This window comes from Cervus elaphus, chromosome 7 (genome assembly GCF_910594005.1).
Source record: "Cervus elaphus chromosome 7, mCerEla1.1, whole genome shotgun sequence".
Classification (NCBI taxonomy): Eukaryota; Metazoa; Chordata; class Mammalia; order Artiodactyla; family Cervidae; genus Cervus; species Cervus elaphus.
In genome coordinates, this window is record NC_057821.1 from 19,390,543 (window position 1) to 19,412,760 (window position 22,218).

Genomic DNA, 22,218 nt, shown 5'->3' on the forward strand with positions numbered 1-22,218 from the left:
ATGAGAAAAATCACAGTTCACTGAAGATACATTTTGTTATTCAAACACTCTGAAGTCTGTAGCAAATTAGGAATGACTTGAAATTTACTCTTTGTCACTGACTCTGTAAATACTTAAGCAAATTAAATGTTCAAACTTATTTAAAATTTTCAAGTTAACCAACCCTACATTCATGAAATATATAAAAAACAAAATGAATAAATTTCACTATGTGCACTGACCACCTGGATTTCTGGTTTAACAATTGCTTACTACATAAATAAATTTTCCCCAACTTATATATACATGTTTACTTAACTGCAGATAATTTGATACTAATCTTCTAGATCTTTAAACTTTATCACCAGAAATACTAGAGTACTTAAATCATCCTTAGGAATTCATAAAAATAGTAAACATATAATATCACAAGGTCACCCATTCCAAAAATTAGAGACTGTACAGCGTGGTAACTATAGTTAATAATACTGTATTGCAAGCTTGAAAGTTGCTAATAGAAAAGATCTTAAAAGTTCTCATCATGAGAAATAGAAAAAAAGATTTTTTTTAACTACGTATGATGACAAATGTTAACTGGACTTAACTGTAGTGATCATTTTGCTGCTATTATGTTGTACACGTGAAACTAATATAATGTACGCCAAATATACCTCAATAAAAAAAAAAGAAACAACTCAATCTTGCTTCATTCCTGTCCAACGAGTAATATCAAATCTTCAATGCTTACATAACTAAATGTGATTTGTTACCTCTATTGCCTAGGAACCAAACTCACATAAACAAAATTATCCCCTTGGACCTGATGGAACTGTGTACCTAACAAAGCAAGGGGGTCTTAAGAATCTCGGTTTTAAAATCCACCTAAGTTCCTCTCACCTTTAAAACTCTGTCCTTCATTGAGTTTTGCTGTGGTCAAAACAGCCTCAGCAATTGAGTCATATATATATCTAGGAAAAACTATCTCACTGGTGTTGGAAATAGGAGTTATTGATTTGTGAACAGGTGCACTGCTTAAAAACATGTTTTTTGTAATTCTAGTTCCAGAGCTATTAATAATTAAATAGTTTCAGAGCTATTAATAACTACATTTTGATATTTAAGATATCAGGAAGAGTGAACACTAGGTGTCAGTGTAAGAAATGGAAAAATATTTTAAAAAACTTGTTTCCAATCAGGTGTATAACAAAGAAATCAAAAACAGCTGTGACCACATTTACTTATAATTGCATAATTCATTTAACAAGCCAATCTTTCTTTCAAACAAAAATTCTTGTTCCAAAACTATCAAGAGTTTAATATCAGATTAAGCTGATTATTAGAAGTTACAAGTCTTTTTGTAACTTCAGTTACATAAAGAACAGCAAGTAATTTTACTTTTAAGGATACAAATTTTGAAAAATGGTGTTAAATACAGGTATAAGCCTAGAAGTATTATGTTGCATGATTTCAGTTGGTGGAAAAACTATTTTTAAAAATAATAAAGCTGGGTGATTAATTTAAAAATATTGAATTTTAACTTTTTCTCTGAAATCTCCTACATAAATGCCAAGGTTTTAGAAGGTAAAATGCATAAGGTTTGATTCACAGAAAATAGAACACGGGAGGGATGTCTGATTCTTCCCTAATCTTGGCACCTAGAGTTTATAACTTAACTCTGAAGGCTAATTTGTTGCTACTGTTTAGTCACACAGTCATGCCCTCCTCTTTTGAGACCCCATGGACTGTAGTCTGTCAGGCTCCTCCGTGCGTGGGTTTTCCTGGCAAGAATACTGGAGAGGATTACCATTTCCTTCTCCAGAGGATCTTTCCCACCGAGGGATTGAACCGACATCTCCTGCATTTACCACTGTGGCCCCCAGGAAGCCCATAAATGCTAATACTGATAATAAAAATTGCATCTATTAACTCTAACAATATTTCAGATAAAAAGCTTTATATTTGGTAAAAAGCTTTCTCTTCAGAGTAAAACCTGTTTTGAAAGATCATTATTAGCAATAATAATAATAAATACAGTGCCTCATATTTTAAAAGGTATAGTCAGAGTAAATAACTGATTCTGGCCCAGTAATAATTATATAATAAATTAGCATAGTGCTCATTTTGGGGGCATGGACTTTGGTTTCTGTCCTCTAAACCCTCTCTCACTGACTCATTTATGCATTTCTCTGTTCTATCTCTCCAGCTCCATGTTACTACCTACTTTGTAAATCTTTCCATGTGTTTTTCAGGCATGTTGGGTAACTTTTTCATACAATATTCTGCAAGTTATTCATTTGTAGGAAAGGGAAAAAACTAAACATAGTAGTCACAATAAAATACAAAATGTTGGGACTTGAAAAATCATTTAGGAAAGCATTCAAGGATTTGATGGAGAAAAATAAATGCTTTCAGTCAACACTGTGCTCCTGTTTTCACTTCTAGTTAAGTTACGATTTCGAGTTGCAGTCATAAGATGAGAAAGCATGAAGTTTATGGAAGTCTTCTATGCCCCAGGATTCAAACAAAGGCAATTTAGACCACTTTGTATCTAACAATTTATTCTCAGGGATATAATGTTAGATGGGGATAGACAAGGAAGGAACAGGGAAATCCACATATAACAAATTACCAAAACTAATACCTGAGAATTTTAAGATACCTAAGCATACCAGAAGTGAGAGGTAGGAGAAATCAAGACAGAACTGTATGTAGTGTGATATTCAAAGTCAGGGATGTGGCCCCAGAAATACATACAAGCTCTCTGTTGGCTCTTTAGTGTCTCTGCCTTCAACACTGTGTTATTCCAATTGTATAGAATTATGATTAAATTTATGGCTGGCATTAATGAAGTCATGTTTTCATCAACAGTATCGAGTGCTAAATCACTTATATACATCATCTTATACAATGCCCATGAAGTAGGCACATTCCTACAGATGAGTAAACCAAGTTTCAGAAAGACTAATAATGCTCAAGGTTGCATAACTAGCAAGTTATGAAGCCAGAATTCAAACCCAGGGATATGTCTCCAAAAGCTTTCCAGTCCACCAGCATTTCCCAACTGAAGGTTCAAAAATTCTTGTGGGTTTTGCAGGAGAGTCGCACTTAGAACAGTGATTAGTAAGTGAGAATATGTCAAATTGGTACATCTGAATGTACTAAGAAATCATACTTCTATTAATTTTTTATTCAGATAAACACCGATGTCTGTCGTAACAGATTTGATTGGTATTTTGTTTTGAATTTGTTTATTCTTACAGATATGGGATTTAATTTATAGACAAAATAGATTACTGTTTACAGACAGCAAATATAGTACAGAAACCTGTCACCATCCAACTCAGAGGTGGTAACATTCCTGCCTAAATATTAATATTTCAGCATTCTTCAAACAAACCTTTCTGGAAGTGGCATCTTGAGTCCTTCACTGTCCTATATAAAACAGCCTGGTTATTCTATTCACTTTCCTAACTATGCTGCTTTCTAAAATCTTCAATGCCCCCAGCTACCAAGAGAATTACTTAAAAATTTCTCAGTTTGAAATTTAATGACCTTGAATATCTAGTCCCAACCTTCTTTTTCATTCCTTTCTCCAGTACACATTTAAGAAACATTTATATTCCAATTAGAAATCCACATAGCTTGATCAAGGAGATTTCATATAAACCAATGGCTAAATTTGAGTTCTGGGCAATTTATCTGACATTTAAAAATTGGAATACTACTCCTGATGACATCTAGAACTTAATTTCTTAAAGCCAATGATCAACAAGCAGCAAATGGTAAATTCCCAGAAAAGTTCACATTTTAAATATCTTTTTTGAGTATATTTTAATCTCTTCTTTCTTAACATTTAATTACCTTTGTCCAGAGATCTATCAAATGATGCCACTTTAACGTTATAAAATTATTCATCATGCTGAGAATTTTTTACTGGTTATAATGACCATTTCTCACATAGAAGAATGTTACTTTTTCTCTTTACAGATTTAAAATATGGGATATCTTTAACAGAGACTTGATACTGAAGTTTTATTTTCTACAAGAAAAGAAGATTCTGCTTTTTTATCTTGGGACTCCCCTCTACTAACCATTTCTTTTTGTTCACTATTCTCTGTGAACGTTCTGCGGAATATGAATCTATTCTGGGAACAATACTCTTCACTGCAGAGAATCACAGAATACTCAAAATTAGAAGGGACCTTAGAGATACACAGTAAATTCAACCACTAAGTATCCATAAAAGAATCAGAATTTTTCATCCTCCCCAAACTCTCTGAAGAAGAAATCATTTGAATTTCACATCTCCTACTTTATAACCTATGTGACTTTTGTCAAGTTGCTTAATCTTTCTGTTCTTCAGTTTCCATGCCTACAAAATGAAGATATTTTTTAACTCTCCAGGTTTACTGTAAATATTAAGTAAAATGTTGATTTTAAAAGATGTCATTCTGTCAGTGTGTGCATAGATTGAAACTTTAAAAAGAAAATATATTTGAAAAATTTCATTAAGGAATTGCTAAATCAACACATTCTTATACAAAGTTTTGGGGGGGAAAGGTTTTTGAGCTTTTAAGAAATATATGCTATATTATATATAACTAAATTTCCAGATTTAAAAAAAATAAACTTTTATTATTGAGAGACATCTTTCTAAGTGTATCACATGCTATCTTTACTTTCTAAAGAGTATTCTGAATGTATCAACTTTTTCTACTTGTTTCAAGCGTTCATTTTGAGTATTAATCATCATGCTTGTTATATTTAAGAGTGGTTGTCTCTGCAACCAACGAAATTTATTAGGAGATGTTAGGTATTTCAATACATACTTTCTGGAACATAATTTATAAACTGTATTCTAAGACCAATTAGATTCCTATAATTTTGTTTTTAAAGCAATCATTTTCTCTTAGCTCCAACACTTTCATGACCTCTTGCTGCTGCTTATCGGCACCTGTCTTGGTAACTACTTGCCTTGATCCTCACCTTTCTGCTGCATCTACTCTATCGGAAAAAAGAAAAATCTATAAACTTTAAGATTAAAACCACTAAGAATGAGGATGATTTTAGTGAAGTCTACTGCCCTTCTGTTCCCCACTATCAGATTTTTAGCTGGATTAGAAGTGCAAAGTCAGTAAGATTCTACTGATAATAAAACATTAAATTTTCAAAATTAGTCTCAATTAGTCTCACATTCTTAATATGTTTTCTTAAGCCTTTTCTAATTGAAACGTTTATTTGGAAGACCTTATTTCTCTTTTCACTCTTTTAAAAAATTTAAAATCAATTTTGTATCAATATTCAAACATAAATAACATCTTTTGAGTTTCACAGTATCTCTGTGACAGAATTTCAACTTACTCTAGAGAAGTATCTAAAGATGGTCAGTGCATTCTTAAGAAAGAGAATGTGATTTATAAATTCATCAAGAGACATAAAAATGACTAGAAACATTTGAAACTATCAGCATAAACAAACTGCTCCCTATCACTATCAGTAAAATAATATCCCTAATAAAAATGAGGATGAATGTGAGTATCTGAAGGGATAAAAACATTTTAAAAAATGAACTATTATATATTTTTAAGTGTAGACTAATATGTAATACTGGGATCTGAGAAATAAAGGTGTATATTATATCTACATAACACATAGTTCAGTTCAGTTGCTCAGTTGTGTCCAACTCTTTGCAACCCCATGAATCGCAGCACACCAGGCCTCCCTGTCCATCACCAATTCCCAGAGTTTACTCAAACTCATATAAGGCAGAGTTAAATTGTGTTAAACTAAGTTAAAAAGCTATACTGAAATAATAATGTGATTTTTTTTAACCCTGGAAAACAGACTATATATCTACAACAAAATAATATATAAAAATTTTTTTAGGGTATCAGTTGGCACACAGTACATGTTAACTGACTTTTATTTCCTTTTTCTCTGGATAATTTTCCATTTATCAAGAGAAATAGCAACTCCATTAAAAGATCTAGGGTTACAAATAAATAAAAGACTTTCAAAGACCTTGGGAAAGATACTGGAGTGGAGGGTAGGAGTCTGAAAACAATTTCTTGGTTCAGATACAGGAGAGAACACAAAATCTGATGGCTGAGAATAGAGCAGTGGGGAGATGTTTGCCAAAGTAAAAGGCATTACAAGTAGAAACAGAGAAGGAGAGCTCACTGTCTGCTCATCCCATGGGAGGCCAGTCAGTCCCTCTTCATACAGGCAAAGCTTATTCTCATCTAATTTATGTAATTAAAGATTATTAGAATAACTCTGAAAACCAATTCATATATTGAAACAAATTTCAACAGACTACATGGTTTACTAGTTGGCTGATAAATTTATATAGTGAAAGTCTAGTATGACATTTAAATGGAATGCTAGATAATTATATTCTATGTATAAAACAAAAAGACCTTTATGATATTTAACTGTGAGTAAACAGGGAATTCAAAGTGGCTATACAGTAATCAAAAACATGGTGTTTTTTTTTAATGCACTCAAAATGGATACTATCAAAAGCATATTATTGATAGCATAAAATATCAAGTCAGTCACACAATTTCTAGTTGGCACAAATCTGTACCTATTTTAATTCAGTGATGCAAATCAATCTGGAGAGAGGATATTTTATGAAGGGACTGCCTGTCTTTGGTAAATCTGAAATTCTTGGAAACTATGCACTAGGCATTTAATAGGAATTTCAGCCAGAAGTGAAACTTTAAGCACAGGTCAGAAATCCAAACTTGGCACAGGAGCCAAGTAGCTAGTAGAGCTTAGTCTGAGTTAGATAACAGGATTCTAGCTGACCAGCAGGAAATAAATGAAGCTACTAAAGGAAAAGCCTTGACACTCATGGAAAGGAGGCGAGGTGCTGTTTTATAACTCTGCTAAGAAAACCATGTAATATGAAACGCTGCCTTAAACTTACTGGAACTGTAAACAGTGTATACTCTGAGATTCTCTTACCTTGAATTCAAAAATTGACTATTGGCAGAATAACATTCTAGTAGTAGAATGAATACGTCATGGCTGCATATGGTGACCCTGCTTATTTACCATATATGCAGAGTACATCATGCAAAATGCTGGGCTAGATGAATCACAAGCTGGAATCAAGATTATGGGGAGAAATAGCAACAACCTCAGACATGCAGATGACACCACCCTAATGGCAGAAAGCCAAGAAGAACTAAAGAGCCTCTTGATAAAGGTGAAAGACGAGAGTGAAAAAGTTGGCTTAAAACTCAACAGTCAGAAAACTAAGATCATGGCATCTGGTCCCATCACTTCACAGCAAACAGATGAGGAAACAATGGAAACAGTGACAGACTTTATTTTCTTGGGCGCCAAAAATCACTACAGATGGCGACTGCAGCCATGAAATTAAAAGATGCTTGCTCCTTGGAAGAAAAGCTATGACAAATATAGACAGTGTATTAAAAAGCAGAGACATCACTTTGCCAACAAATGTCCATATATTCAAAGCTATCGTTTTTCCAGTAGTCATGTATGGATGTGAGAGTTGGACAGTAAAGAAGGCTAAGCGCTGAAGACTTTATGTTTTCAAATGGAGGTGTCAGAGAAGACTCTTGAGAGTCTCTTGGACAGGAAGGAAATCAAACCAGTCAATCCTAAAGGAAATTGACCCTAATTATCAAACTGACTATTATTGAATTATTTATTATTGAAAGGACTGAAGCTGCAATTCCAATACTTTGGTCACCTGATGAGAAGAGCCGACTCATTGGAAAAGACCTTGATGCTGGGAAAGATTGAGGGCAGGAGGAGAAGGGCACAACAGAGGATGAGATAGTTGGATGGCATCACCAACTCAATGGACAAGAATCTGAGCAATCTCCAGGAGATGGTGAAGGACAGGGAAGCCGGGTGTGCTGCAGTCCGTGTGGTTGCAAAGAATAGGACACAATCGAGCAACTGAACAACAACAACAAGTAGAATGAGTATACTAAAGCAGGAAAAATAAAGATATAAAAGATATAAAAATAAAAGATATGTTGAGAGTAGAGAAATTCTTTCCTTGTTGGTGGTCCTCAAGGTTATGCTGTGGCAAACTACCCAAGGGAACTGATGGAAAGATATAACTAAATAGGCAGTCCACTGAGAATATGCCCATTTTGTGTAGCAGATTAAAAACTAAATATCTGTCAGCTGCAATACAGATGTTATTTTTTTAAAAAGAGGAAATATAATACTATATCTTAAGGCATGAGGTAGTAACACATGAGAGAAAATAGAATTAAATAGAAAACATTAAGAACAATCAATCAGAAACAAGTACTGTTCAAAACAATTATTAAACTTTCCACAGTACATTCTTTAAAAAGAAAAAAAGAAGGAAGCCAATCACTTTTTCATGACATACTATGTTCTATATTTTGAGCCACTCTGTGTATATGTGTGCACATGTTGCGTGCATCCCACAAAGGAGGTGTGCTTTCAGAACATTTATGCTAAATAAGTGGTACTTCATTTCCTCAACAGTAGAAACAGACAAATAAGCCAAGAATTTTTTTCCCAGAGGGTATTTGTGAACTTCTCTGTCCCATCCATGTAAACACAGATGGTGTTCCAGTTTGCTGAGCTACATCTCCATGCTCTGACTTAGCACAAAGTCTGAATGTTTAGTCAGCGAGAAGAGTGTTTCCACTTTGTGATTCATTAGGTCCCCATGGTACCTCTACTTCCTTTATTTTATGCAATCACAAATTATATTAGTTTGTCCTATTTTGATAACCCTAACAATTGAAGTTCTGCACAGGAAACTCTTATTACTATTTTAAAACATACTCATAAACCATGTCTGAGGTGACCTAAGTGACAGTCCCACAGAAGTGGTGATGAGAACGGAACAAGTGCCCTGCATTTATCCACCAGGAAGATAAACTGTCCAATGAAAAAGCAGTACAAGTAAGCGGAGTGGGGAAGACACGACTCAGTGAATGCTAATACAGATGGGAGATGTAAGCAATCACTTTGGACACACAAATTTGCTATTAGTTTTCATAACTAAAGACCTTCAGAATAACCCTGAGAAACTGGTTCTGATGTGAAAACACAGTACAACAGACTAAAGAGCTTACTAGTTGCCTGGTAGAATACATAGTGGAAATCCAATGTGATTTTGAAGTGGAATGGTAGATAGTTATACTCTAGGCATAAAATGAAAAGGGTCCCCTGATATTTAACTTTGAATGAACTAAAAAAAAATGAAAGAAGCTATGTAGTCATCAGACATCATGACAGTTTGGGAACTTGAAAAGATGTTATTATTGACAGCAATCATAAGGGCAAGTCTGTCACACAATTTCAAATTGGCATAAATCTCCACCTACTTCAAGCATAAGTGTAGCTCACCCTGTGGAGTGGGAGAAGATGGAAGATTAGGATATGAAAATGTCTGCATCTTTCTGGAAAACCTGGAAGAACATTCTAATCTAAATCATGATATTAAACAGCCCTGTTATCTTATCATAATCCATTATAATAGTAACCAGTTACTATTACTAACTTACAGAAAGTTAGTAATAATAAAATTGCTAACACCACTGAGTGACTAAGCATACACGTATAAAAGATATAACTGATAGAAAAACTACTACAGCACAGGGAACTCTACTCTCTGTGGTGACCTAAACCAGGAGGAAATCTAACAAAGAGTGTATATATGGACACGTATGACTGATTCACTTTGCTGCACAGCAAGAAACTAACAAAACACTGTAAAGTAACTGTGTGTGTGTGTGTGTGTCTGTGTGTGTGTGTGCACACACGGGAGCAGTCGTGCCTGACTCTTTGAGACCCATGGACTGCAGCCTGCCAGGCTCCTCTGTCAATGTGATTTTCCAGACAAGAATACTGGAGGGGGTTGCTATTTCCTACTCCAAGGGATCTTCCAGACCCAGGGATCAAACCCACATCCTCTTGAATCTCCTGCATTGGGAGGCAGGTACTTTACAACTGTGCCATTCTATACTCCAATAAAAATTAACAAAGAAAAATCCTGTGGCTTTAATAATCTAACATGCTCTCAATTACAGTCAGAAGTTTTATACAGATTTTAAACTATATGTTTTGGATTTTCTTTCCCTTTAAGTTTCAGGTATGACCTAAATCAAATCCCTTACGATTATACAGTGGAAGTGACAAATAAATTCAGGGGATTAGATCTCATAGAGTGCCTGAAGAACTATGGACAGAGGTTCATGACGGAGGGTGATCAAGACCATCCCCAAGAAAAATATGGAAAAAGGCAAAACGGTTGTCTGATGAGGCCTTACAAATAGCTTAGAAAAGAAGAGACGTTAAAGGCAAAAGAGAAAAGGAAAGATATACCCATTTGAACGCAGAGGTCCAAAGAATAGCAAGGAGAGATAAGAAAGCCTTCCTCAGTGGGCAATGCAAAGAAACAGAGGAAAACAAAAGAATGGGAAAGAACAGAAATCTCTTCAAGAAAATTAGAGATACCAAGGGGACATTTCATGCAAAGATGAGCACAATAAAGGACAGAAATGGTATGGACCTAACAGAAGCAGAAGATATTAAGAAGAGGTGGCAAGAATACACAGAAGAACTGTACAAAAAAGATCTTCACGACCCAGATAATCATGATGGTGTGATCACTCCCACTCACCTAGAGCCAGACATCCTGGAATGTGATGTCAAGCGGGCCTTAGGAAGCATTACTATGAGCAAAGCTAGTGGAGGTGATGGAATTCCAGTTGAGCTATTTCAAATCCTGAAAGATGATGCTGTGAAAGTGCTGCACTCAATATGCCAGCAAATCTAGAAAACACAGCAGTGGCCACAGGACTGGAAAAGGTCAGCTTCATTCCCATCCCAAAGAAAGGCAATGCCAAATAATGCTCACACTACTGCACAACTGCACACACTAGCAAAGTAATGTTCAAAATTCTCCAACCCAGGCTTCAACAGTATGTGAATCGTGAACTTGCAGATGTTCAAGCTGGATTTAGAAAGGCAGAAGAACCAAACTGCCAACATCCACAGGATCATCGAAAAAGCAAGAGAGTTCCAGAAAAACATCTACATCTGCTTTATTGACTACGCCAAAGCCCTTCACTATGTGGATGACAACAAACTGTGGAAAATATAAAGAGATGAGAATACCAGACCACCTGACCTGCCTCCTGAGAAATCGGTATACAGGTCAAGAAGTAACAGTTAGAACTAGACATAGAACAACAGACTGGTTTCAAATAGGAAAAGGAGTATGTCAAGGGTGTATATTGTCACCCTGCTTATTTAACTTACATGCAGACTACATCATGCGAAATGCTGGGCTGGATGAAGCACAAACTGGAATCAAGATTGCTGGGAGAAATATCAATAACCTCAGATATGAAGATGACACCACCCTTATGGCAGAAAGCGAAGAAGAACTAAAGAGGCTCTTGATGAAAGTGGAAGAGGAGAGTGAAAAAGTTGGCTTAAAACTCAACATTCAGAAAAGTAAGATCATGGTATCTAGTCCCATCACTACATGGCAAATAGATGGGGAAATAACAGAAATGGTGAGAGACTTTATTTTGGGGGGGCTCCAGAATCACTGCAGACGGTGACTGCAGCCAGAAATTAAAAGTCGCTTGCTCGTTGGAAGAAAAGTTATGACCAACCTAGACAGCATATTAAAAAGCAGACACATTACTTTGTCAACAAAGGTCCATCTAGTCAAAGCTGTGATGTTCCCAGTAGTCATGTATGGATGTGAGAGTTGAACTATAAAGAAAGCTGAGCACCAAAGAATTGATGCTTTTTAACTGTGGTGTTGAGAATCCCTTGGACTGCAAGGAGATCCAACCAGTCTATCCTAAAGGAAATCAGTCCTGAATATTCATTGGAAGGACTGATGCTGAAGCTGAAACTCCAATACTTTGGCCACCTGTTTCGCAGAACCGACTCATTGGAAAAGACCCTGATGCTGGGAAAGATGGAAGACAGGAGGAGAAGGGGACAACAGAGGATGAGATGGTTGGATGGCATCACCAACTCAATGGACATGAGTTTGAGTAGGCTCCAGGAGTTGGTGATGGACAGGAAAGCCTGGTATGCTGCAGTCCATGGGGACACAAAGAGTCAGACACAACTAAGCAACTGAACTGAACTGAAAGTCTCAGATTAAGGTATTAAGTAAGGGCCTTCAGGAAAAGAGAACAAGTTCTTCTGGTTTCTTCTATATTCGGTATTACCTTTGATAGTACACTATCAAAGCATTTCACAGATCACTCTTGCATTAACAGCACTAAGTCATGGGAGAAAAAAAGCATATAACACAAAAAACTTCTTTATTATTTTTGTGTATGAACAGCAGAGATGGACATAATACTGTTCTCACAGTTTTTCCAGAAAAGTTCCTTTAAAAAACATCATTTTCTTCCAAAATTAAAAAGTATGAGTTTTTTGAAAAACTGAAATTGGAGATGGGAAATACAGCAACAATACGCTGTATAACTCCATCAGTGCTGAATACTTTTCTGGCTAAGTATTTTCTGGTTTTTACTGGCTAAAAACCAGTCCGTGAAAAGACTACAGGTAGAAGTGGTTCCCAAGCTCAGATTTCCATTTCAAAATTCATACCTATGTTGTCAAACATTCCAATTCTAATGTTTCAAGAGAAGCCAGAAATCCTGTTTTTGTAAAAAAGTGATCTAATTTAAAAATGTTGGCAACTAAATTTGTATCTTAATATACTGCAAGTGAAATTTTAAAAGAGTCTATGCTATATCTTTGTATAGCTCAAGAGTTTATTACCTCTATCCTGATGCTTACTTTCCTCAGTTAAGTTTAACAAATATATGTTGACTCCTATGAAAGATTTGAAAGTATGTTTTTTATAGAGACGAGTATATACAAAAGCATGAAGAACTCTAGACTAGAGTTGTGCAAACTTATATCTGTGTGAATACTACAATTATCAGTTATGATAATGTTTTAAAAATTAGTTTATTTTTAAAATAAAAAACAACAGTTTATTTAAACTAAAACAAAAACAAAAACCGTTCATTCCATTCCACTCCCTGACACTGGCAGCCACCAATCTGTTTCTCTGTATCTATGAGCTTAATTTATTTTTATTTTAGATTCGTTAAAAGAGAGCTCTTATGGTACTTGTCTTTCTATGTCTGCCTTATTTCACTTAGCATAACACCCATGAGGTCCATTCATAGTACTGCAAATGGCAAGATTTCATTATTTTTTGTGGCTCAATAATATTCCATTGTGTAGCTACACCACAATTTCTTTACCCATTCATCCACCTATGAATACATACCTTGTTTCCATATCCTGGGTACTACAAATAAACTTGGATGTGCATATGTCTTTTTGAGTTAGTGTTTTCATTTCTTTGGAAAAATAACCAGAACTAGAATTGCTAGATGATATGGTATTTCTGTTTTAAATTTTCTGAGTAACCTCCATATTGTTTTCCACAGTGGCTGCACCAATTTCCAGTCCCACTAACAATGCACAAGGCTTCCCCTTCTCTACCTCCTGACCGACATTTGCTGTTTATGGTCTTTTGACAGAAGCCAGTCCAACAGGTATAACGTGGTATGTCATTGGTTTAGGTTTGCATTGCCCTGATGGTTAATAATGGTGAGCAGCTTTTCAGGGACATGTTGGCCATTTTCATGTCTTCTTTGGAAAAATATTTCGATTTCCTCCCATTTTATTAATCAGATTGTTTATTTTTTGCTGCTGAGTTGTGTAAGTTCTTTATATATTTTGAATATTAGTCCCTTATCAGATATATGATTTGCAAACATTTTCTCTCATTCAGTAGGTTATCTTTTCATTTTATGAGGGTTTCCTTTCCTGTGCACAAGCTTTTTAGTTTGATATAGTTTCACTTGCTTTTATTTCTGCTTTTGTTTTGGTTGTCAGATTAAAAAGATCATCACCAAGACCTATGTCAAGGCATTGGTTTATGTTTTCTTCTAGGCATTTCATGGTTTCAGGTCTTCCATTTGACTCTTTAATCCATTTTGAGTTAACTTTTGTGTATAGTGTAAGAGAGTATCCAATTTCATTCTTTTGCATGCAGCTCTCCAATTTTGGCTTTTTGATAGTTTGTTTTCATCACTAAGTCATGCCCAACTCTTTTGCAGCCCCATGGACTATAGCCCTCCAGGCTCCTCTGCCCACGGGATTTTCCAGGCAAGAACACTGGAGTGGGTTGCCATTTCCTTCTCCAGGGAATCTTCCTGACCCAGGGCTCAAACTCGAGGCTGCCGCATGACTCCTGTACTGCAGGCAGATTCTTTACCCCTGAGCCACCTGAGAAGCCCCAAAGAAAACAAACAAAAACTCCAATTTTGTTTACTTTCCTTGTACATTAATTGACTCTGTACATGTGGGATATTTCAGGGTTCTAATTCTTTTCCATTGATCTACGTGTCTGTTTTACATCAATACCTGGGTAGGGCTATTATGAAAAAGATATGAAATAACAAGTGCTGGTGAGGATGTGGAGAAAACGGAATCCAGTACTTTAAATCTGTTCTGCTACTGCCTCCTAGTCTTTGTATTTTCATGAAAATTCTGTGGTCCTTCAAATCATTGGTCCCCTATAGTAATAAATCTGGGTGCTTTTAAGATTTTTACTATGTCTCTCATAGTCAGCAGTTTGAACATACATTTCTTTGGGCTTATCCTTTTTTGGAGTTTGCTCAGCTTCCTGAGACAGATTTACGTATTTCAGTAAATTCTAGATGCTTTCAGTCATTATGTAATTACAGATAAAGCCTATTTCCAATAGCAAATAAGAAGACTAAATACTTAGGAATATATCTACTAAGAAATACATGAAGCCTATAGAAGAAAAATATCAAAACACTCATGAAAGACATAAAAATAGTCTTGGCAAAACGTAGACATTCCCTTTCCTTAGAATGATTCAACATTAAGATACAGTTCTCTTTAACTTGATTTAAAAGTTCACACAATCTTGATAAAAATACCAACAAGCTATTTTACAGAGCTAGAAATTTTAAAACTAAAGTTCATATGGAAAAATAAACATATAAGAATAATCAGGAATATAATGAGATAACATTAAAAAGGGCCACAGTCATCAAGACAGTGTGGTACTGGCACAAAGACAGAAATATAGACCAATGGAACAGAATAGAAAGCCCAGAGATAAATCCACGAACCTATGGACACCTTATCTTTGACAAAGGAGGCAAGGATATACAATGGAAAAAAGACAACCTCTTTAACAAGTGGTGCTGGGAAAACTGGTCAACCACTTGTAAAAGAATGAAACTAGAACACTTTGTGGCACAAAGACAGAAATATAGACCAATGGAACAGAATAGAAAGCCCAGAGATAAATCCACGAACCTATGGACACCTTATCTTTGACAAAGGAGGCAAGGATATACAATGGAAAAAAGACAACCTCTTTAACAAGTGGTGCTGGGAAAACTGGTCAACCACTTGTAAAAGAATGAAACTAGAACACTTTCTAACACCATACACAAAAATAAACTCAAAATGGATTAAAGATCTAAATGTAAGACCAGAAACTATAAAACTCCTAGAGGAGAACATAGGCAAAACACTCTCCGACATAAACCACAGCAAGATCCTCTATGACCCACCTCCCAGAATATTGGAAATAAAAGCAAAAATAAACAAATGGGACCTAATGAAACTTAAAAGCTTTTGCACTACAAAGGAAACTATAAGTAAGGTGAAAAGACAGCCCTCAGATTGGGAGAAAATAATAGCAAATGAAGAAACAGACAAAGGATTAATCTCAAAAATATACAAGCAACTCCTGAAGCTCAATTCCAGAAAAATAAATGACCCAATCAAAAAATGGGCCAAAGAACTAAACAGACATTTCTCCAAAGAAGACATACAGATGGCTAACAAACACACGAAAAGGTGCTCAACATCACTCATTATTAGAGAAATGCAAATCAAAACCACAATGAGGTACCATTACACGCCAGTCAGGATGGCTGCTATCCAAAAGACTACAAGCAATAAATGCTGGAGAGGGTGTGGAGAAAAGGGAACCCTCTTACACTGTTGGTGGGAATGCAAACTAGTACAGCCACTATGGAAAACAGTGTGGAGATTCCTTAAAAAACTGGAAATAGAATTGCCATATGACCCAGCAATCCCACTTTTGGGCATACACACTGAGGAAACCAGATCTGAAAGAGACACGTGCACCCCAATGTTCATCGCGGCACTGTTTATAATAGCCAGGACATGGAAGGAACCTAGATGCCCATCAGCAGATGAATGGATAAAGAAGCTGTGGTACATATACACCATGGACTATTACTCAGCTGTCAAAAAGAATTCATTTGAATCAGTCCTAATGAGATGGATGAAACTGGAGCCCATTATACAGAGTGAAGTAAGCCAGAAAGATAAAGAACATTACAGCATACTAACACATATATATGGAATTTAGAAAGATGGTAACGATAACCCTATATGCAAAACAGAAAAAGAGACACAGAAATACAGAACAGACTTTTGAACTCTGTGGGAGAATGTGAGGGTGGGATGTTTCAAAAGAACAGCATGTATACTATCTATGGTGAAACAGATCACCAGCCCAGGTGGGATGCATGAGACAAGTGCTCGGGCCTGGTGCACTGGGAAGACCCAGAGGAGTCGGGTGGAGAGGGAGGTGGGAGGGGGGATCGGGATGGGGAATAAGTGTAAATCTATGGCTGATTCATATCAGTGTATGAAAAAACCCACTGAAATGTTGTAAAGTAATTAGCCTCCAACTAATAAAAAAATTTAAAAAAAAAAAAGGGTATATAGTCATGAGAATCTTTAAGATATACCATAAAACTTCTACAATTAAAAATGTTATGTTAGCACATGCATAGACAAACCACTGGTATAGCTCAGTTGGTAAAGAATCTGCCTGCAATGCAGGAGATCTGGGTTCGATTCCTGGGTAGGGAAGATACCCTGGAAAAGGAAATAGCAACCCACTCCAGTATTCTTGCCTGGAGAATCCCACAGACAGAGGCGCCTGGTTGGCTGCAGTCCATGGGGTCACAAAGAGTGGGGCATGACTGAGCAACTAACACTTCAACACACAGAACATGAAATCAGAAATAGACCCCAATATACATGCTAATTTAATAAAGACAGAGGCATTTCAAATCTTGAAAGTAGGTACTTTCTAATCAATGATGGTAGTTAGGAAACTAAATGTTAAAAATGAACACACAGGTACTAGAAGACAGTATGGATGAATTTCTCTTTAAAAATCAGCATAAGAAAAATGTTACTAACTATAATTCAAAATACAAAGGAAATAAAATATTGATGCATTTGACTACATTAAAATAAAAATACTTGCATGCCCCCAGAAACATGTTTTATGTTTTTTGTCATAAAAACAAAGTCAAAAGAAAACTGCACAGCAGAAGAATATACCTGTAGCATATGCCCCAAGCAAAGGACTGACATGCCTAACATTGAGGAGATACAGGACCAAAGACTTGATGGGAAAATGAGGAGAGGAGGCGAAATCATTTCTAATGGCCAATGCTGGAACAAACTGAGCAATAAAAATAAATAAAAATATTATTACATAATGATTATAAGAGCAAAACTTAAGTATACATTAGTCTATACATATGTACATTAAACATTTATTAAGTAATGGTGATAAAGGATAGCTATTCCTTTCAGAATAATTGCAACTTAAAAAGATAAAAGGAAAGAAGGAAAAGAAAAGCATATACCCACTGGTGAATGTTAAATAAGCAATTTTTTTCAGAGAAAGAGTATTTGCATAGTCATAAAATATCTCCCACAAGACACTTATTAACAAAAATAGGAAAAAAAAAAAGTAACCTCATCATAGCAGAAAAACTCAGCACATAACACCTTATCCAAGTTATCAAGGTTAAAATTGTAAAAACATCAACAACATGAATCCATTGACATGATACGCAGAGAAGTCCATCACTTCTCTGATTACCACCAAAACGGCACAGTCACATTCTAACCATAAGAAAGTATCAGACCAACTGACAAAGAAGAGCACTCTACAATATGACTGTTTCGCAATTTTCAAAAATATATACGTCATGAAATACTCAGAAAAGACCGATCACAGACAGTAGACCACAAAGACCTGGCAGATCACTGCAGTGAGTTACCCTGGACTCGATCCTGGAACAGAAAAGTGACATTAAGGGGAAAACTGATGAAACTCAAATAAGGTTGGTAATTTTATTACAGTATGATACCAATGTTATTTCTGGTTTTGGTAACTGTAGTACAGTTATGCAAGTTGTTAACAGAGGAAGCTGACTGCTACCTGAGAATTACCTGTACTATTTGTGCAATTCTTCATACATCTCAAATACAGAGCAAAAGATCATTTTTAAGTTCTAAAAAAAGTACACTGATATAATGATTGAAAAACAGACCAGCGTTATCAGGAGTGGGAGAAAAGAGTGAGGGGTACAAAGGAATGTTTTTGGATGATGGAAATATTTCTATATAATGACTGCACTGCTAGTCACATAACAATACTCAGTTGACAAAACTCTTAGAATCATGCACTGGTGAAATTTTGTTACATGAAAATTATATCTCAATAGAGATGACAAGAAAGAATTTGAAATGTTTTTTAAAAAAGAAATTTAAAAAACTGTTGGGTTTCACTGCCAGTATAAGCAGAACACAGAGCAGAGCTACCAAATAGGCTGATATGCCCTTACCAGATTAACTAACTGAGTGTGCACCACATCTTCTACCAAAACTGCCGTTTCATGAAGAGGCCTCCGAGCATCACCTAAAGAAAACCTGCAAAGAAAATCAATATGCCAACATTAAGAACTGTAAAACTGAAAAATATCAATTCCAACACTCTGCTTAATAAAGTACAAATTGTTCTCTCAAATGACAGAGTAGGTATACAATTTTCTATGACAAAGAACTGCATCTTTCCTATGTAAACTGAAACTTCCAGAGAAAAAAACAGTGTCATCAATGTTACTTCTTGATTTGTGTGGGTATCTTTGAGGGCATTTACTATTTCAAAATGCAAAATTTTAACAACTAATTCATTATGTTGGTAATCAGAAAATTATGTTACCATACTCAAATAACCAACACAGTTGGCCTTTCATATCTTCACGTTCTACATCCTCAGATTAACCAACCCTGAATCAAAAATACTAAAAACAAAAAAATTCCAGAAGGTTCCAAATAGCAAAGTTTGATTTTCCCATGTATTGGCAAATACAATGATATTCACATATCATTTACACTGTATTTATAATTACTTCCATGACATCTACTTTGTACTAGGTATTATAAGTAATCTAGAGATGATTCAAAGTACACAGGAGGATATCGCAGGTTAAATGGAACTCACTATTCTTAACATAAGAGCTTCTAGAGTGGTCCAGTTGGTAAAGAATCTGCCTGCCGATGCAAGAGATGCAGGACCAATACCTGAGTCGGGAAGATCCCCTGGAGTAGGAAATGGCAACCTATCCCAGTATTCTTGCCTGCAAAATTCCATGGACAGAGGAGCCTGGGGAATTACAGTCCATGGGGTCTTTAAGAGCTGGACATGTCTGAATGGGCGTGCGCGCACGCACACACACACACACACACACACACACACACACTCTTAACCTGTTTCCCACCATTATGAAACACCTGGTCTGACGGAATGATGAAATGACCTTTTGAAGGCTGAGCGACGGGGCCAGTAAGGTGGTAATACCTTGTAGAGCAGGGGTAAGGTTTTCCAGAAAACTATACAGCCTGTGAATCAACATCCAATATATGGTGCGGTTTCTCCCACGCACAGAATTCACAGGTCTAGGAATTAAGGGATGGAAAGGGAGAGGCACCACTCACTACTTCTAAAAGACCCACTAGCAAAATTGTTGCTTCCTGTTCCCATGGTCTTATTATTTGGTAGCCTAGAAGTCTTAATTCCAGAGGGAGGAATGCTTTCACATTTATTCCATCGACACAACAATTATTCCATTGAGTGAAACTTAAGACTGCAGCTGAGTCACCCCGGGTTCCACATGCTTCTGAATCAACAGGCAAAGAAGGAGTTACTGGGTTGGCAGGGGTGAGCGATACTGACTCCCCAGTGGAAACTCGACTGGTACTCCACAGTAGAGGTAAGAAAGAGTATGTCTGGAATACAGGAGATCATTCAGGATGTCTCATAGAATTTCCATGCCCTATGATTAATGTCAATGGAAAACTACAACCCAATACTGGAAGGACTACTAATACCTCAGATCCTTCAAGAATGACGGTTTGGGTCTCTCTACCAGTTAAAGAACCACAACCAGCTGAGGTGCTTGCTAAAGGCAGGGGAATACGGAATAGAAAGTGGGAGAAGGTAGTCATTAATGCAAGATACAATCATCTAACCAGTTACATAAAGGGCATTGTAATGGTCATTTTGTTAAGAATACTGTTTGGTGTGTGTAAATACTTCTTTGTGTGGTTGTTAGGGAAATATCTTGTTTCCTTCCCACTCTTATCCCTCATCATGTAATATAAAATGCGTTGGACTTACAGTATTTATATCATAGTATTTAAGCTAGGAATATTAAGAAGAAGTATAAATGTCTCTCATGGACTTAACCTCATCTTCTAGGAAAGGGCTTAGTGCAATTTCAACTGTGTGCTGGATAACTGTATCATGTTAGGCAGAATTGTGACCCTGTTATTATCTTTATTTGGAGACTAAATATATTTTAAGGAGATATCAGTGCCAAGTTGATCTGGGTGATGGTTTTACGTTTTAGCTTAACTGGACCATTAAGTGCCCAGATATTTGGTTAACATTAGTTTGATATGTATTTGAAGTTATTTATGCATGAGGTTAACTAACCTATGAGTCAGTAAAGTGAGTAAGGCAGATAGCTTCTCCAATGTGGGTAGGCATCATCTGATCTGCTGAAGGCCTGAATACAACGAGAGAGGAGTAACGAAGAATTCAACTTCTCTGTCTGCCTTCAAGCTGAGACATTGGTCTCTGACTGCCTTTGAACACATTTTGGGACACCATCAGTTCTACTGCTTCTCAGGTTTTCATACTGTAGTTTTACCCTCCCCTCATCACATTCTGGGGCTTCCCCAGTGGCTTAGATGGTAAAGAATCTGCCTGCAATGTAGGAGACTCGGGTTCATTAGATCCCTAGGTTGGGAAGATCCCCTGGAGAAGGGAATAGCTACCCACTCCAGTATTCTTGCCTGGAGAATTTCATGGACAGAGGAGCGTGGCAGACTACAGTCCATGGGGTCGCAAAGAGTGGGACACAACTTAGTGACTAACACTTTCACACTTTCATCACATTTTATGTTTTTTATTTCACAGTATATTTTTTTACTTTGTGTATCATTAACAAATTATTGTAGTTATTACTTCTACTACTTTGGCCTTATAACCTTCATACTAGATGTATAACTGATTTACCCACCATTAAAATATTTGTGTATTCTGAATTTAACCAGTAGAATTTGTACTTTTATATATTTTACTACTACTAACTAGTATCCTTTCATTTAGTATCAATGAAGTTGCTTTCTTCTTATAGGCTAGTCTAGTGGACATGAACTCCTTCAACTTTTACTTCCCTGGAAATTCTTCATCTCTCCTTCAATTCTGAAGGATTACTTTGTTGAGCAGACTTCTTTTGGTTGTCAGGAAAACAAGAGTAAACCATAAATTTATTAATACAATTAACTACATAAAATCTGAAAACAGAAAATCTAAATGGTCATCTCAGTAAATGTGGGAAAATCACTAAGCAATTCTTTATGATAAAGATTTTAACAAATGAGGAATAAACAGAATTTTCTCAATCCGATGAAGAGAATGTACCAAAAACCAGATAGGAGATAACATACTCAGAAGCATTCAAACCTTCTGAAATTTAGACCAACATAAGGATTCCCACTATCACTACTTTTAGTCTATATAATACTAAGATTACAATTACAACACAAGGCAAGAAAAATTTTAAACTATATGAGCACTGCAAAGAAAAAACTAAACTGTTTTTATTCATATAATCTGAGTATCTACAAAGAAAACTCAAAATAATGGGGAGACAAATTATTTCAATTAATGCAAGCCAGCAAGTTTTTCGATTATAAGAGCATCTAAATAGCATCATTAACACAAAGGCAGAATGAACTCACTGAAAC

At 36.0% G+C, this 22,218-nt stretch overlaps 1 protein-coding gene across 5 annotated transcripts in view; it reads right to left on the reverse strand.

Annotated features, from left to right (window-relative positions):
• SUPT3H (SPT3 homolog, SAGA and STAGA complex component) overlaps positions 1 to 22,218 on the reverse strand; it is a 381,938-nt gene that overhangs the window by 172,106 nt on the left and 187,614 nt on the right. For all 5 annotated transcript variants that reach the window (XM_043907629.1, XM_043907630.1, XM_043907632.1 and 2 more), the window contains one exon: positions 18,747 to 18,831. In XM_043907629.1, the coding sequence (XP_043763564.1) occupies positions 18,747 to 18,831 (85 nt within the window). The remainder of the gene's footprint in view (positions 1 to 18,746; positions 18,832 to 22,218) is intronic.